Genomic DNA, 17,314 nt, shown 5'->3' on the forward strand with positions numbered 1-17,314 from the left:
ATATCAAGTGCACTTATATACATACATGTGAATGTGTATCCATGCATGTGTGCATGCACACACACACTTATCTAAGCATACTTTCAAGGATTTCAAGGAATGAAAGACCAATCCAGCTGTCAAGACAAATACACTTCTCACTGGGGGAACCTGGCTATCATGTTTTTCTTCTCTCATTTTTATTTTATTATTTAATGCAGGATTGCAAGGTGTTAAATATGAGTTAGAGCAAATAGCATAGACAGAAAGCAAGCTTGCCCTCACCAACACCTAAAAGTAGCTTCACTGAAAAGTCTAATCTTAGGGTGTCACATTGTTTGTCCCACTGATGTGTGGCCTCACAGCATGGCACAAAACTTAAAGCAGAATCCGAGAGTTGTGTTTATAGAAGGGGCATTCCTTGAAGAGCGAGGAGACAGAAGCCGAGGCCCATAGCTTCTCTCATCTCCAAGCTTTCTAAACTTCCTACAACCAGTAACTCAACAAAACCCCTTAAAAAACAGTGCTTGTAACAGGACCCACTTCAAATAAATTCTTTCAGTTTTGATACCCAACCTCTCTTGCAGCAGGACCAGCCATTCCTTTAAAAGTGGGATTTCTCATCTCACAGCATTATTTTAAGAACCATTTAATCCCTTTATGATATAAAACTGTCAGGAGCATTCATCTGTTTGGTTTATTGAGAAGTCTGTCTTTCTAGTCATGTAAACACAAAGTCCTTCTCTACAGAATCACAAAAATAACCTGTAAACAAGTATTTCATTTGTACCTCCCTGTTGTCATCACATTTTCCTTCCCTGTGCCTGTAAGTTTCTAAGGCAGAATAGCTATTTAATGATCAAACAAACTAACTGGCACTATTCATTGCTAGAAGTACATCAATAAAGCAAGAAATACTTCAGTTCAGTGATAATAGACCAGGTGCCACAGTTTGCAAAGTAATTACCTGTGGATACCAGAGGATTACAGCTGAAAAGAACTAGATACCCTTTCTGCTATTACTGACAAATAGAAGACAGTACCTGGTCTCAATTTAACAGTTGGAATTACATGAGTAAATGTAATAAAAAATACTCCTCTATTCTGAAAATTGCACTTGATAGCTGCCTGCTTGTTCACCTGAAGCTCCAATTCCAATTGTTTTACAGCATGGAAATGAAAATAGCACATATGATGAAAATATAGTGTATGTAGGTATCTATCATGGCATATGACATAACATACTATTATATATGTTATAAATCATGTGTGAATGTGTGTGTATATATACACACACACAGAGAACAATAGTAAGGTTAGCATTATGAAGCGTTAGTGTTGAACCTGCCAGTTGTTCTGTCTGTTAGCAGAGAACAGGAAAGAATAATGGAGTTGCTCCTATTTTCCTCAACTTTGGAAACAGCAGTTAAATTTGGTTTTATTTTATCTTATTCTAAAGCCAAGGTGCTATTCACAAGGCAGAATACAGAACCATCAGTGATGATGAATTTTGATTTGAATGGAGATGTCACAAGCTGAATACTCCCCCAGCAAAGAGGCTGGGCAAGGTCTCTCAGCTGACAGGGATCTCTGCACTTGGACTGACAGCAGGCCCAGGCAACTACTGATGATTCTGTTCCAGCTGCCTGCTGGAGTTAGTGAAGCTGTTAACTGTGCTTTTATTGAAATGATAAACTGCCTCACACACAGCACGTCTGGAGAAGCAGTTCACCACCAGGTGGCAGATACCACAACTTGAATTTCAAATGCTGGAGAGACCAAACGGCAGCAGTGATTCAGAAAAACCCTATCTGTTGCACATGTGTTTTAGAAAAGTAAACAGACACTCTTCTTCTTTGACCAAGTCCAAGGATGTGCTGCATGGACCCTACCATGCTCCAAGTTACAGACTATTGACAGCTGATTACTGTGTTACAATAAATTTTAATTCCCAGATGAATCTTGTTAAGAAAAAAAGCCTTTTTTGTTCACTACAGGCCTTCCTAGAGTAAGAGTAAATATCTCATCTAACACTTGCTCATTTATACCTGTACTATTTATAGGCTAAAGTCTACATAGGACATTTGATTTCTTACCAATTTCAAACGTATTGGTTCAGAATAGTGAGATAAAATTGGTTCCTGAGAGCATTCATGAATAGAATGAAGGGCAGAAAATTAAAATATTGCCAAGGCATTTCAAGAGTGCTTAATTCACTCTACTAAAGCTACTCAGTCCTCCCTGTAACAAAGAAAAGTATTATGAGCCATTTCCAAATGCTGGGCCTTCCTTTGTAATCTGTTAATCTCAGATCAGAAGCACAAATTTGTATAATTTGTCTAATATGTTAGATTGCAAATGCTCCGAGGCAGTAACCAGTTTTTGTCCCTGTATTTGCAAAGGGTTTAGCATGCTGGCACCCTGACAAAGCACTTAATCAAATAGTAAGAAGTCATTATCACAGTAAGTCAAGGTGCTTTGGAGATAGTTTAATAAGCTTTGAGAAGCAAGTATTTGAGCAGGAAGAAAGTGGGAGCTGAGGGACAACCATGAAGCGAATACACTCTTAATGAGTGTATTAACTCCCAACAGTGCTAAGATTTCTGAAAGTTTGTGATATAAATGAACCTGAAATTTCAAGATTTGTTTCTAGTATTTTTTTTAAGACACACATATTTTCATTATTTTTGTAAGGTTTGTCATTACAAACTTGCATTTTTTTCCTACTAATATCTGCCATCATAAAATAAGAAAACAATTGCTTTTCTAGCTTATCTTCTATGGACTTGGAGCTGCTGATGCCAAGACCTATTCAAGTTATACTTTGTTCTTTGTGTTTTATAAGCTTTATTAGTACTTGCTTCACTGTGCAAGTACACTATAAAGGAAGAAAATTTCTTTGTATTTTACTGATGTATCTGTGTCAGTAAGTTTTTGAAAATCAAAACACAGAATTTATCACTGGACTTTTAGATTAGGCATAACATACTCTAATCTTAACCTGTTACCTGAACTGCATTAACTCTGTTCCAGCTTCATTTAGCATATGGCCCAGGTGTGGATATAGAGAAATTCACTTCATAAACTATGTATTTTGCAAAATTAAACTATCACGTCAATTAAAAAATGCTATTTTAAAGATTCAAAACATACCCACATTGTGTTTGTTCAAGTATATTTGCTATATTAGAACCACAAATCATCAAATGAACATAAAACCAACACAATTAAAGAAACAAACCACTGCAATTTAATAGCAACAATCTCACTTTACAAGATAGCAATGATGGAAACTTTGCAAAGGAATGTGAAAAAAGAATGTAATTAAAAATGACAGATTTAAGACAACAGAAAACTGGAAATTAAATAGCACAATAATTCTAGTATGCGGAAAATTTATTCAGAATGTTTACTTATGCAGCATTCTGATTAATAAGTGACACTGTATTACCAGCATTTACTGACATCTGATAAATACTATGCCCTTAAAGTCATATTTTTCTGTTCAGTGACCTTGCACAAACTGACAATAAGTAAGCCAGAGCCCAAAACCAGTTCACAGGTGGTCAGTACAAAATTCCTAAACAGAACAGGAAAGGACCTGCCACATACACAATGAGTAAAATGTAATTTAGTGCTAATATGGTGATTTCAATATTCAGTGCACTCCACAATATTTCAGATTCCTTTTACAACATATACCACTTTCAAACATGAACCAAAGCAAAAGGTGATCTGGCTTTGTGGATGGAAAGGAGCATTGACCTGGGAACTAGGAAATCAGGATTCAACTCCTGGCTAGAGATCAGGTTCCCAGGTAAGACACAGAGTAATATGGAAATTACAAGACTCACTTGCTACAAAAACCTTGAAATTTACTGAAAATAAAGCAATGAATGTGAGTTGGGGCTTATTATACAAATTAAATAGGAACTATATAGCACTTAAATTACTTTGGAGATTACGTATTAACTTTAGTAAGCATGACTGCTGCTAATCTGCATAAAAATAACTGAATGAAACATGATAAACTGAATGTATATGAAGGATTCCACAAAAGTGGAAGTCACATACTTCCTCTTCTTTGAACCCAATTCATGAAAAAGTGAGAAGAGTGCAGTAAGTGTGAGTACCCACAGAAATCTCAGAAAGAAAACTGGCCCACGGGAAGTGTGACTCCACAGGAAATTTTGGTGATACCAGGATTTCATTTCCAATGTCTTCAGTGATACTTAAGCAAATCATTACGTATTTATCAAGATAATGATAAATATGCAGGATGCTTTTCTGAAAAGGGGTCCAAATTTCATTATTGACTTAAGCTCATGAGAACTGCAAAAGAAAGTAAGTCACACGAGCATAAATATGCACAGGAAAAATTAAACAAAAGTATTTTTCTTTTTAAATACCATAAAATAATGTGATAACCACTTAGAGAGGAAAAAATCCACAAGTATACTTTTTGCAGTTTATTTTCAATTATAATTTTTGGATAACCAAGCAGCTCTGTATGGAAAAAGCACAGAAGAGTAATTCTGGCACTTTTGGATAGTACATTTGTTTTTTCCCCAAATTTTTCTAGACACATTCAGTCCACTTGCTCGGTCGATAGTCCATTTTATATGAGCATGATTAGCTCACGGCATTCCAGAGGAAACTAACAATATATACAGTCAATGAAACTATCTTCTTGGCTACTCTGGGCCCTTTAAAATGTCTTCTAAGTCTATCCTGGCTAAACAGAATCCACAATATACATGATAGCTACAGAATACACTGTATTGGAATGAGAAATGCTCAGCACAAAATGGGACTCTTGGCATGCAGCTTAAAATAAAAGGTAGAAGTTCAGAAGTTTATAAAATCTCAAATGGGATCAATTAAAAGGACTTAGCAAAAGAAGGGACTGTTCATTGTTACTGTAAAAAAGGCACTTTGAGAAAATGGTACCAGAATTGGAGGAATCTTAGTCGACACAAAGTTCAGTTTGGTTTCATAAAAAGGCTTCAATGCTAAGGGATGCTACTCAAGTTTCCTGCAGTTGTACATTAAAATAAATTGCTGAGTAGTTTATAATAAAGGACATAATATGTTTACAACCAACTCGTAAAATTAAGAAAAGCATAGTATAAGCAAAATATTACTAAAAGCAGCAATGCATAGCCTTTCATTGAGATAATGCACAATTTTGGACACCATGTGTCAAACTCCTGTTTTTAAGATACTTTCAGTAGCATTATCAACATAAAATTGGCCTACAAAACAAAAGCTTTACCAGCTCCCATTCATAAGGAGATTGAGGTCATAAACCAACCAAAACAATTTGTCAGTATTTTCAACATCCTGGATGACCAATATCAAGTATATGGAATAACAATCACACTCTTTGTTCAGCTATCTCACTGGAGGCAGCTGTTAAATCAGAGGAATGATTTTAATTCTTTTCTAACATTTACACAGTAATGCATTTAAGTTCTTTCAAATGTTGCTCACCACAGTTTGTTTTTCTCTTTTCTCTCCACAATATAAAAAAAAAGAAGAAGAAAAAAAGAAAAAAAATATCAAGCACTTCCACAGAAAGGATATTTGGCAATTTTATACTCCACTGAAGGGTGGATTTTCACAATAGCTCATTTTAGATTGAAAGTCATTAGTGGTCTTTCCTCTCGTTTCTGCCAAGGACTCTTCTTATCTTCACCTTGGTCATCTTCCTCATCCTCCTCATCTTCATCATCATCATCTTGAACGGATGTTCCATGTTCAGGACTAGTTAATGGCTCTGGTTTGGTATCCACAGTTCTGGTTTCCTCCTGCAGGCTGGGCAGCTGCACACCGCTTCTCTTACTGGTGCCTTCTAGGAGGCATCGGAGAGCATTGTCCTCAGGGCTACAAACTGCCGTTCCACACTCGCTGCCACTTTGGTCCATATCATCCAAGTACACAAGCTGTGTGTAAGCTGTGCTGTCTGAAACCTTCCGCTCCCTCTGCTGGTGCTCCTGCACTGGGGGGTGACTTTGTGGCGCAGACAGATGATCTCCTCTTCCCTTTCGGGCAGATTTTGGTTCATTCATGTCAACACCAGAGTCCAAACTGGCATCGTTACTCCCGTTCCTACCAGCTCTTTGGAGATCAATGTATGAATGTCTAACGTGAGCATTTGAACGCCCATCTAGAGAAACAAACCACGCTCGAGGATGAGGCAATGGCTTTCCACCTCCTAATTCCATCAAAGCCTTTTCTGTAAGAAGCTGCACTTCGCTATTCATCTGAGCCAGGGATGCATCGTTAAGAGAGGCAGGAATGGAAATAGATTCAGACATGGAAGCATTCTGCTGACTCCACTCAGCTGCACCTGCATCTTGCAAATGTTGCTGAGATATTGCTTGGGATGCCAACTGCTGGGGCTGCAGCTGCTGGGCAGGGTGTGGGAAAAGCCGTGCGTGAGGGTTAGGAAGCTCAGCCTGAAGTCTTTCTAGATCAATCTGCTGGTCAGCTGGGACAACCAGGGGCTGGCTAACAAAAGGGTGCTCTCCGGGCAGCTTCATGTAATGACCTGGGATGACCAGTGCAGGCAAAACCTTTCTGTAAACACTGTCATTGACTTGGTCAACAGAATTGCAGCAGATTAACTGACCTGGTCGAGGGAAAGACGTAGGTCTTTCAAGGTGATCAACTGAACGGGACATCATACAATCAGTAGGTCTGCAGTCCAGCAGCTCTTTTTCAGGGGCTGAAGGTGTGGGGTATATTTGTTCCTGAATATTGTATTTACTTCCAGTAGCAATATGGTTCATAGATACTTGAATTTCTCTCTCTTGCTTTTCAAATAAAGGCTGAGACAGCATAGCATTGTAACTTCTCCTATACTCATCTTTGATAGGGGATTCATAGCCTTCAGCTGTTTCTGTAGATTTTCTTGTCTTTAGAGGAAAACTATCTGCTGACTTGTGGTAGTCTTTTCTTAGAGACCCACTGGGAGTCAGGTCATCCAAGGAAATTCTGCTCTTGTCTTTCTCCTTGTCAGAGAGCAGTTCCTCTCGGGAGCTAAACTCCTGGGAAGTACTGAAGGAGTGTTTGAGCATAGGTGTATGCATATCTGCTTCTCCAGTAGGTGATACCATCTCCATGTGGACAGCACTGATTAATTCCTTTGCCCCTGAGTTTTCAGCGTGTCCATTGCTAGCAACGGACAATCCACCTGGAAATTCTGACTCACGACGTGAAAATATTAAATTTATATGGGACATTGAGGTTGCTTGATCCTTCTTAGAAGTATCCAGTGCTGTCGAAAGTTGCAGTTTCTTATGATGTTGGCGTGGTCTTAGACATTTTCTTCTACAAAAGCCAGTAACAAGAGAAGTTATACATTTATGAATGTTGTACACAGAAACAAGAGAAGAAAGTGTGTCTTAACAGAAGACTTTTTAAGCAGTGATTAGTATTAGGGGAATTGAACTTTTATTACATAATATAAAAATTAAAAGCTTATCCCAGCAGCGAAGATAAATTAAAGAATAACTAATGTCATTTGGGAAATATCTCAAGTACCAATTGCAAACTGGAGTAAATGTCTAGAGAAGGCAAGTATAAAATCACTCATTAGTAGGCATTTGCTGATAATTTAACATTCATTTTAATACAATGCCAATAGAAAGATCACTTGCAAATGCATAACAGGTAGAGAAATCTTGAACCTATGCCCATGTTTGATAGGAAATTACATGGAGATCACAGGTACAGATGTGTGTGATTCAATCAGCTACCATCCTCCCAAAGGCAGGGATTTATATGCTGCATGTAACCAGGAACACAGGAAATCTGATCTCACTGTTTCTTTCTTTTTCAAGTGTTTGCTTGCCTTTCTTTCCTCCCAAAGGAAAAATGTTTCCATACAGAAGTTTTTAATTTCAAAAGCACAAAAAAGCTTGTATTTTCAACATGAACTAAGTAACCAGGTTGGTGAATCTTACCTGCAGTAATACAAAAGCAGACACAGCAAGACTAGAAGTATGAGAGCCATCCCTCCTAAAATTGCCAAAAGAAACATTGTGTGATAGCTGGTAATGTCGTGTGTTACAACGGGACCTGGAAGGCCAGAAAAGAGAATTTAGACCTGTAATAATCTGCAAATAGGAAGAGGAACAACAGTTAAACAAGGAGAGGATCACTTTCCCTTATAATGAGGGTGCTAAGCAAGTGCTGCTCAAAGCCCTGGTGTCTACTGAACAGACCATCTCTGGAGAAGGGAGCAAGTTGTGGAGAAAGCATGTCCTGGTTTTCATGACTGCAAGTCCAACTAGCTCATTCTGTGGAAAAGCAGTTAGTTTCAATGGGAGTGCATGCATCAGTGAATGCTGCTTTCCAGGTCCTAAAGCTGACACCGTGTGCCAAAAAAGCTCTCACCACTGGAGAAAATCCATCTCAGCATCTCCCAGCACTGTAATGCACAAAGCAACACTGTGGGCAACAACTGTTCTTTAACATCTGTGGCCCTTCACACCAAACAGTACACACAGTGCAGTACAGGATTTGCTGAGAGATGTGTTGGTGCTCTGAAGTCTACATCAAGCCAAGAAGCCAAGCAGATCTTCAGTAGCTTTAATTAACAGGCCACTAGTGAAACAGTGTTGTAACTCCAGGTTTAAATAACGCTTAGTAAATGTTGTAACACACAAAGGAATGCACACATGTGGACAACATCTGTTCACAATTATGCATGTGTGACCCAGTTGGTTTGTAAAATCCTTATAATGATTTTGAAATAAAGACCCAAATTTTCATCTGCAGGCAAGGAGGTACAGCACCAGCTGGCAGACTGACATGCATGTACTGTGAAGGACAGCAGACTTGGCCAGCTTAGAGGGTCCAGGTCATAAAGTTTGCAAACCCTCATCTGTGGATCTTGAGTGGTCTGTAGAGCCACTGCTAGGAAAACAAAGATAATTTGTGTCCATTTTTGAGATAAGAAATCAAATAGATTCAATTAGGAGATAAAATATGCAAAAATACATTAACTCATTAAAAGTAACATAAATTATATTGCGCTTGGGAAATCTGAATATTTATACATTCTGTCCCACCACTACCATTACATAATTGATTTTGCTGTTGCTTTAGGACATTAAGCAAAAAGAAGGCAAGATAAATCACTTGAATTTTTCATGAAAATGTTGTTCCCATTGCAACAGAGTTTTAGGAACTCAGATCTAGCCCTAGAAGGAAGGAAAAGTAAAATACAAGTAGCAACTCTGCCATACAAGGTAAATCACAAGGACAAGAAGCCTTCTCTTGTTAAGAGTTACAGGCCTTGTAACCTCAGAGTTACAAGCACAATTCCATGACTAGTGTAACTTCCTTGCAATCTGGGACAGAGCTGTACTGGGAAATGTTTGGCTGAGAGCAGTTGCTTTTTCTTCAAGAACAATTATTTTGTAAAATTCCATTAAATTTAATATGATAGCCTATTCAGATCTGCACCTGCCTCTAAATTTTGTTCAGCAATGAATCAGCTGAATAACCCAGCATTTAATTTCTATAATTTAATAGAACCTCAAATAAAAAAGCTCACATATTATAAAACAACTTAATCGTATGAGTAGACTTTAAAACCTATCCTCATGTGAGAGTTTGGTTTTGTTGGTTATATTTAGTTTATTGAGCTTGCACAGCCAAGGCAAGCACATTTTCATTTGTACTGGATTAAGTTTTTATCTGGAAAACCCAATAAAATCTGTAAGGAGTTCTGGGTTGGTTTTTTTTCTTCCTCTCTTTTTTTTTTTTCTCTTTATTTTTTTGATTGATTGATTGACTGACTGGCTCTTTTATACACAGAGGTATCTCAGATTATTGGTGACTGAAGAGCTACTTCCAAGAAATCTGAGGCAGCTACAGACAGAAAAAAAGGAACCAGAAGTTGCAGCATTAATAATCTCCAAAAGCACATATAATTAATGCCTAGTTCAAAGTCATTTTTACAGTTATGCCACGAGGTTTGCAGATGGCAACCAATCAGCTCTGTACTAATGCCACTCTAAAATACCTCCTAGAACTCCTAAGCTAAGTTATTCACAGTGTAAATTAATCAGTCACCAAGATGGTGCAAAGCATAACTCAGGGCAAAATGGGCATCTTCAGTGCAAAGGGAACAAAGTGTCAATCCATCCATGCATCAAGTAAGTGTCTAACCCAGGACAACGCTGGTTTTAGGTGAATTCATATCTCTGTGAGTTTCTGTAAGAAACTTCACAGCACCTGTTCTTCTGTCTGCTGGAACACCAACACACTGATGCTATGACTCCCATAATTTTCTAGCAATGGCTCTGCCAGGCAGTGGTGACACAAATCCATCAAAGCAGGAACACTTTGAAATGTTCCCCATTGAAATTATGCAAATATTTTGAGCATCAGGGTTGACCCACACAATCCTGAAAAGATTTAACCCTTTTACTTTCTGATTTCTGTTTTCTAATAATCCATTATTGATCAAGCTGTGGCATCTCAGATGAGGTCATTCTGAAAAATATAAACATTATACATAAACAACTAATTATCCAGTGCTGCAAATATCTATAAAATCCAAATCCATCTTACCTGGGATAGTAGGTGACATAGCTGCAACCCAGTAGCCCAGCTGAGGTGCAATATAAGTCCAAGTTAACTGATTTCCTTCTTGCTGTACAATGCCCAAACTACTCTTCAGCCATGTCCCTGTAAATGTAGAAGTTGTAGGAAGTTGTTACAGATATTCACACATTCCTCTGCAAACAAGAGGAAAATCAAGCAGTAACAAAACCTATCCATGTGCAGTGGGGTCTGTGTATGTTGCTGTGAAGTGGGAAGCTGTGCCTTCTGGTCACTGGCATTTGAGAGCACCCATGGCTTTCTCAGAAGCAAAAAAACCCCAAAACCAAAACCTTCAAGATTAAATAAAACTAGTAAATCTTCAAAATCTGTTAAAAGAAAGTATTTATTGTCATATTGGGTTCCCCTGTTTTGAAGATGGATATTCCTGAAGCTGATTATATGGAGACAGCCCACTTAAAAAATGTAGTTCAAGAGACATCACATCTCTCTGACCACACTTGAGTTCTACACACCACCTTTCTCTCAGCCCTGGCTGTCAACTTCTAGAAGACACAGGAAAATGTTTCATCAAAGTGGCCTTCCTATACAGAAAGCAAGCTTAGTTATTGCCAATGACCAGAATTACATTGCTGTGATTAACTCCATTAATCATTCAGTATCTGTAGAAAACCCCCAGGAATACTGTTTGGTAACAGATGATGAGTTTTTAAAAACATGTTTCTTAAAGGAAATAAAATACTTTGTTTTTTTTGGTTTTTTTTTTTTTTTTTAGAATTATGAAATTATAATTTCAAAATAAGTAAGACTACAAATTTTAAAGCAATGTGTTTAAGTTCAGGCTGACAACCTGCACTAGTCGAGAGTTTATCTACTTCATGAAGATTACTTTTATTCCAAGAGCTGGGTTATAAAGACCTTTACAACTGAACCAGCTGAATACCTTTTCGTAATTCATTAAGATCCCTGATTCTGGGGCTGTCACCTTAATTTCTGATGTAATAAATACCCAGAATGGCTTTTAGACTGCTCCTATATTAATCCTCTTTGAATGAAACTGCTGGCCTTGACATGAAGAGCAGTCACTGAGAGTGTTTCCCAGACCTGCAGTCCTGGCTTGGCACCTCCAGTGGGTGCCATAATAGAGGGCCTGGCCTCCTTAAGGCCTCACATGTTTTGATGGCCACTACCAGGATGCTGATCTGTGTTCAGAGAAGGGATAAACCCCTCTGCATTTCTGTAGTGAAGTTCTCTATTTCTGTGCTGAAGGGGGAAGAATGCTGTATTTCCCTTACCCAGCTTCAAACGCTCACTTGAAAGGAAAGCTACATCATGCACCTGTGATTCCCCTTCCTTTAAATAAGTCTCCTGCTTGTAATTCCAAAAATCGTGCTTTTCATTAGATGTCACTTAGGATTAAGCAATAGCATTCTGGATGACAGTCATCTGAACACTCAGCAGTAAGTACAGAACACACACAAGAGGTGCTGCGGCTGGGTTTGTTGTTTTTATAATACATTAAAGATCCTGACGATTTATTCTGTGTTCCTTAGATTACTCACCTGTGCAAACCCTCTACACATAAGAATGGCTTTTTTGAGTATTTATTTCCTCCCTACTACTGATTTGTCCTATGTAAGACCACCGTCTTAGGCTAATAATAAATACACCTGAATACAGTGAAAGGTTTATTTAGAAGAATACATGGTTGAGAAGATTTCTAAATCTAGATGACTACTACTGCCAGATGCCAACTGTATTTGCAACCAAACTGAATTTGTTCAGGGTAAAGGAATTACTGATGTAATTTTCAGTTTTCCAAGTATCATTTCCAGTCTGTAGAGGGTAGCAATAATCTGTTATTTTATAAAGAAAGTCACACAAGACAAGTAATTTTGATTTACAGTACTAAAAGGACCAAAATCTCTGTACACAGATTTGCATATGTGGTGGCATTTATAACTGCTGTAGCAGAACATCTTCATGTAGTCATTAATTTATGTCTCTTAGGGAAACATTTTCAGGAAAAATAGAATGCAATTGTCCACAGTTCTGTGAAGTTTCTGGAAAATCTAGGAAAAGTAGATTTATTTTTCTCCACTAACATGGTCACTAACCCTTCAGATTCTCTATCCATGCATTTTCAGGGAAGACGTCATACTGATAGTCCTGAAGGTGAAAAATAGCCCTTAAGGTCACAAATTGCTTTTATCTTGTCCCTAAAATGCCATTTGGTTAAAAGAATCTGTAACCTTGAACCTTGTAATTTTTCTTTTTCTGCAAGATCTGGATGATGAGAATATGCACCAACTACTGAAATACACAACAATGTGAAATAAAACTTCAACAGAGATATAAAGTGCTGATTAAAAATAAAAGGAAGGACCTGGGTAATGAATACATTAAGTTTCCCATATTTTCTTATATTCTCCAACCCCTTTATATTCACACACCAGCAGAGTGCAGACGTATGTAATTCAGCCAAGTTCAGTACCTCCCACGTCTATTTCTACAGCAGCCTCCTCGAGCAGAAGCTGTTGCTGATCCGCTCACTAGGGGGAACTTGTGTCCAGCTTTACCCACACGATGCTGCAGGCCAAGGAACGCAGTCCTGCTGCCTCCCCAAAAGCCTTTTGCTCAGTAATACTCTGCAGAATGCAGCCATCAAGAAGCTCAGAGAGGCTGCAGGCTTATTGCCATGAGCAGAGCTCTGCTGCTGTCCTGCCAAACGAGCAGCAGCTCAGGTTGCTCACATTTTAGCAACAACAGGAATCCCTTACTTGCAATGGAAGCAAAGAAGAGTCCATTGCACAAGCCTCAGAAAGGTTCCACACTTGTCTGCTGCTCACTTAGTTCACCTGTTCTTGGTAACCACTGGACATACTCCAGGCAATGTGCTGGTCTGCATAAATTAGGGAAAAATGTCATTCCATCTCTCTGTTATGGATATTTAAAATATTTCAAATGCATAAAAGATATATCCAATATTGGTCATTTTTAAACAAAAGTGATGCAGCTTTTCTTGACCATACCCTACAAACTGGTGCATTATGACAGAAAATAGTAACTTTTAAATGGCACTGCCCCAAGTTCCTTCATCAGGATGACACCATGTGTGGGTTCCTGTGAACCATGAGTGCACAATCTCATTGTCAGCCCTTTTTTAATGCTTTTACTGTCCAACATTTCAGTGCTTAATCTGCCTCGTAAAGTTTCACCAGTAGTCCACTAATAGAGCATCCTCCCACATCATGGGATGAAGAAAGCAAAGAACTCCGTCCTTTACAACAGAAGCAACAAAACAGGTTTGAGTGGAAACAGCTGAAAACACAAAGTCCTGTATTGTTTCTTTTGTGATCAAATAGCTGAAAGCCAACCTGGTGTTACTGGAGGGAATTGACATACCTCCAGTATTCTGCAAATCCATCAGCATTTCCAGGTCTCTCATATTTCATCCTTTATAGGTTCTAACTTCCTGGTTGCTTTTCAAGTATCATTAAGCGAGCAGTGTTCTTGCAGCTCCTTACATGCACTGCCTTGCTGTAATGACTAATGTTGGGCCTTCCATTGAGCAAAACCCAACTGCCTGATCATGACTGGCTGTGCTCCTGCCATTTCACACTGCCTTACATGACCAAGAGTTCATTGCTGTGCAGCCTTGAGAATGAATTCCCTATCCTGCCTCGGATTCTTCCTTGGAATGGAAAACAAGACGTTTTCCTGTTCTAAAAATGAAGCTAATTACCCTCTATGTCCTCACACACTCGCTGCTGTAAGCAAAGGAGGACACTGGAGCAGTCAGTAAAGATCTTTGTCCATTTTTCTATTAATTCCTATGTGGTAGCCTGCAAATGGAAGAAGAGCAAGCAGCATTCATTTTTTCTGTGTTGTCAGGATTACAACTGCAGAACTAAGCAGAAGGATTTAGAAGGGAAGAGAGGTCTTACCTCCCTGTATGCTTTGTTCTAATAATTTTAATTTATTTTCCAAATATCCTGTAACATCTATTTCTTCCCCCCACCCAAGTCAGCAAAATCAATGAGCTTCGCTGCTTATCAATATTTATACTTGATTTGTAATAATTGTTAAGTAACAAGCAATACAGGGTTATTAAAAAAACCCGCAACCAAACCAGTAAAAAGAGCTGGATGTAATGGAAGTGATCACTTTTGTTCAAGACTGTGTCATGCCAAAGAAAATTTGTCCATGCCTCTTTGGAGCAGAAACAGCAAGCTCAGTATCCTTTGTAAGCACTGCATGATTTGGGCCAATTCACTATTAATTCTTAAAGACTTTCTGGTGCTTCATGGAAAACTTCTATATATAGAGACATTCTTGCTTATAGATCATTTTTACATTTCTCTTTCTCTTTCTCCTCTCTTACTGCTCAGTGGAGCCAACACGCTGATCCAAGATTCAAGTCACGGGAGTTGTCTTCTGGCTCAAACTAACAGCAGGAGGAGAACCTAGACAAGTAATGCTTTTCTCACCAAAATTATACTGCCTGTTACTGACTTTTTGGAATAAATGATGTAACTTAACAAATTTATTCTTCATTCTTTCTTAAAAAGCTTTAGAAGCATCTACCCATCACTCTTTCATATATGCAACTCAAAAGCAAGGTAAGAGAACACAGCAAAGAATATAAAAATCAGAGTACTTTAAAGATACACAAATCAAAGAATGATCAGATAAAGAAAGCTGATGTCCATCTGACTGCAAAAATATCAGAGAAGTTCAAGATTTCAGCAGAGCAGGAGAGGTAAATTCTGCTAGAGAGAAGCATCTTAATACTTTGTAGTAACTTTGATTGTGATGAACACACTCATTTATCTCAGGCAGCTTTTAGGACTTGCCTAATGAAGGCCAAAGGGCAGTTATCATGAGCAAATTTAAGAAAAATTGTTTGCATATTAAATCCCCATTTCAAGACACATTCAGCATTAAACAACAACTTTTTGTAATTTAATTTGGTTTACATCTGAATCTGAAAAATGGCACTTTCAGCAAGGAGTGCCCAGATGGGCAGCTATTGCAGAGAAGCCATTGAAGAACAGCTATTCTAGATTATCCCCCTGCACTGTCAGGTCACTGCAGGTATGGCTGGTTTGCCCAGAAGAGACCTCCTGTTGTCTTCAAAGACATCATCTATTTGATGTGACAGCTTGCTGGAACCAGGCAGCACGAATGGTGCAGGCAGAACATGATGCCTCTGAGTAAGACATTGCTTCCATATTTTAAAGCTAGGCTTTATTATTTTAAATTGTGCAATCCAGGGAATTGTATGTCCCTCTGGCTTCCATGTGTGACTGTGCATGCTGACAATCCCCTGCTGCTCCAGCTCAAGCAAATGGCAAACTTCCCACTGGCCTTGGTGGGGCAGGAGTGCCCCACAGCACCATCTGCTCGAGGGAGAGATGCACGGGACTCTTGCTACAGCCAAGGAGAAGGAGGACAACCTCCCCTCCTGCGATCTGGCTGTGAGGGAGTTCTCTTGCTGGCACCCCAGCACAGAGCTTGGCTCTCTGGGAGGATGTATATAATGCTGCTGGCTTCAGCTTTAACTTCCCAAGCTGACCATTTCAGAGCCTTCCAGATCACCACTGCTGCAGGGACTTCTGCTGACTTTGATTGTGCGTTCTTTCTACCACTGACCAAAATGGTTCTAGTAAATGACTGTCAGATGGGGGCGCTGCAGCCAGCAGCCTCCCCCAAGGACAGTCATAAAGCCTAAATATTACTTGTGTTTAAATACATGGTAGCTATGGTGGTTTATTTCCATAAATTACTTTTACATGTGAGCTTTCAGTAGAAAATTCTTCCATTGATCAAATACTGTTTGCTTTTCATTTTGTTGCTTTTAACTGGCAATAGGATCATCCAATCCCACTCAAGCAGAGAACCAAAACTGTGTGATTTATAACACGAATTATTTCCATCCAAGAGGTTTGACAAATAAGAGGATATAATTAGTGAGAGAGAAAATTAAACATAATCCCATATAGTATGAATTTATTTTTAGTCTCAAGATGATATTCCCTGGAAAAAAGCACTTTGGAAAGAAAAGCAAGGTATTTTTAACTGTACTGCTTAATAGCATAGACGTTTAAATAAACATTCCTTAATGAGAAGTGCTTTTCTTTCAGCATGGATCTCTTTTGTGCTGTCTCTGATGTCTCATAAGATTGCCGTGCTTAGGCAGAGATTCACGGTTAAACAGAGATCTACATGTCAAAAGGAATGAGGCAGGTTGTTATCTGACAGTGTAGGCCAGCAAAGGATATTCAAAACATACTAAAAGTGCTTCTAGAAGTAATTGATTTAGACACTGCAAATGGCAGTGTTATTATGAAGAGTTAATCAAGGGCAAGTTTGTGAAAAGAACTTCCTAAAGCATGTTATGACATACATAAATTGTAGCTTTTCGTTCTACCAGTTGAAAGCTGCTTATCAGATTTCTTCTTCCAACTGAAAATCACCTCTGATCTGCATCAGGATGGGAAGTTGTACTTGAGAGGGATGGGATTTTTGGTTTTACTTTTGTTCATTTTCTAAAAAGCTAAAAGCCTGAAATGGAAGTTGAAAATTCCTTCCTGAATATTGGTGGAGCTTACTCTCCTTTTCACCTTCCCCCCAATACACATGGGTTTAAAAATTCATAGTATTTAAGTTAATATTACAATTTTGTTTTCAGGGTTGCTAGGCAACATCAAAAAATAAACATCCCTGCTCTGAGAGCCCAATACCCTCATTA

General features: G+C 38.6%; 1 protein-coding gene across 3 annotated transcripts in view; it reads right to left on the reverse strand.

Annotated features, from left to right (window-relative positions):
- Positions 1-3,209: 3,209 nt before the first annotated feature.
- FAM171A1 (family with sequence similarity 171 member A1) overlaps positions 3,210-17,314 on the reverse strand; it is an 88,934-nt gene continuing 74,829 nt past the window's right edge. For all 3 annotated transcript variants that reach the window (XM_041408392.1, XM_041408391.1, XM_041408390.1), the window contains 3 exons: positions 10,570-10,686; positions 7,950-8,064; positions 3,210-7,314 (listed from right to left, as the gene is read on the reverse strand). In XM_041408392.1, coding sequence (XP_041264326.1) covers positions 5,610-7,314; positions 7,950-8,064; positions 10,570-10,686 — 1,937 coding nt within the window. In that variant the 3' untranslated portion in view covers positions 3,210-5,609. The remainder of the gene's footprint in view (positions 7,315-7,949; positions 8,065-10,569; positions 10,687-17,314) is intronic.

The sequence above is a fragment of the Onychostruthus taczanowskii genome, unplaced genomic scaffold (assembly GCF_017590055.1).
Source record: "Onychostruthus taczanowskii isolate IOZ18803 unplaced genomic scaffold, ASM1759005v1 scaffold3, whole genome shotgun sequence".
NCBI lineage: Eukaryota > Metazoa > Chordata > Aves > Passeriformes > Passeridae > Onychostruthus > Onychostruthus taczanowskii.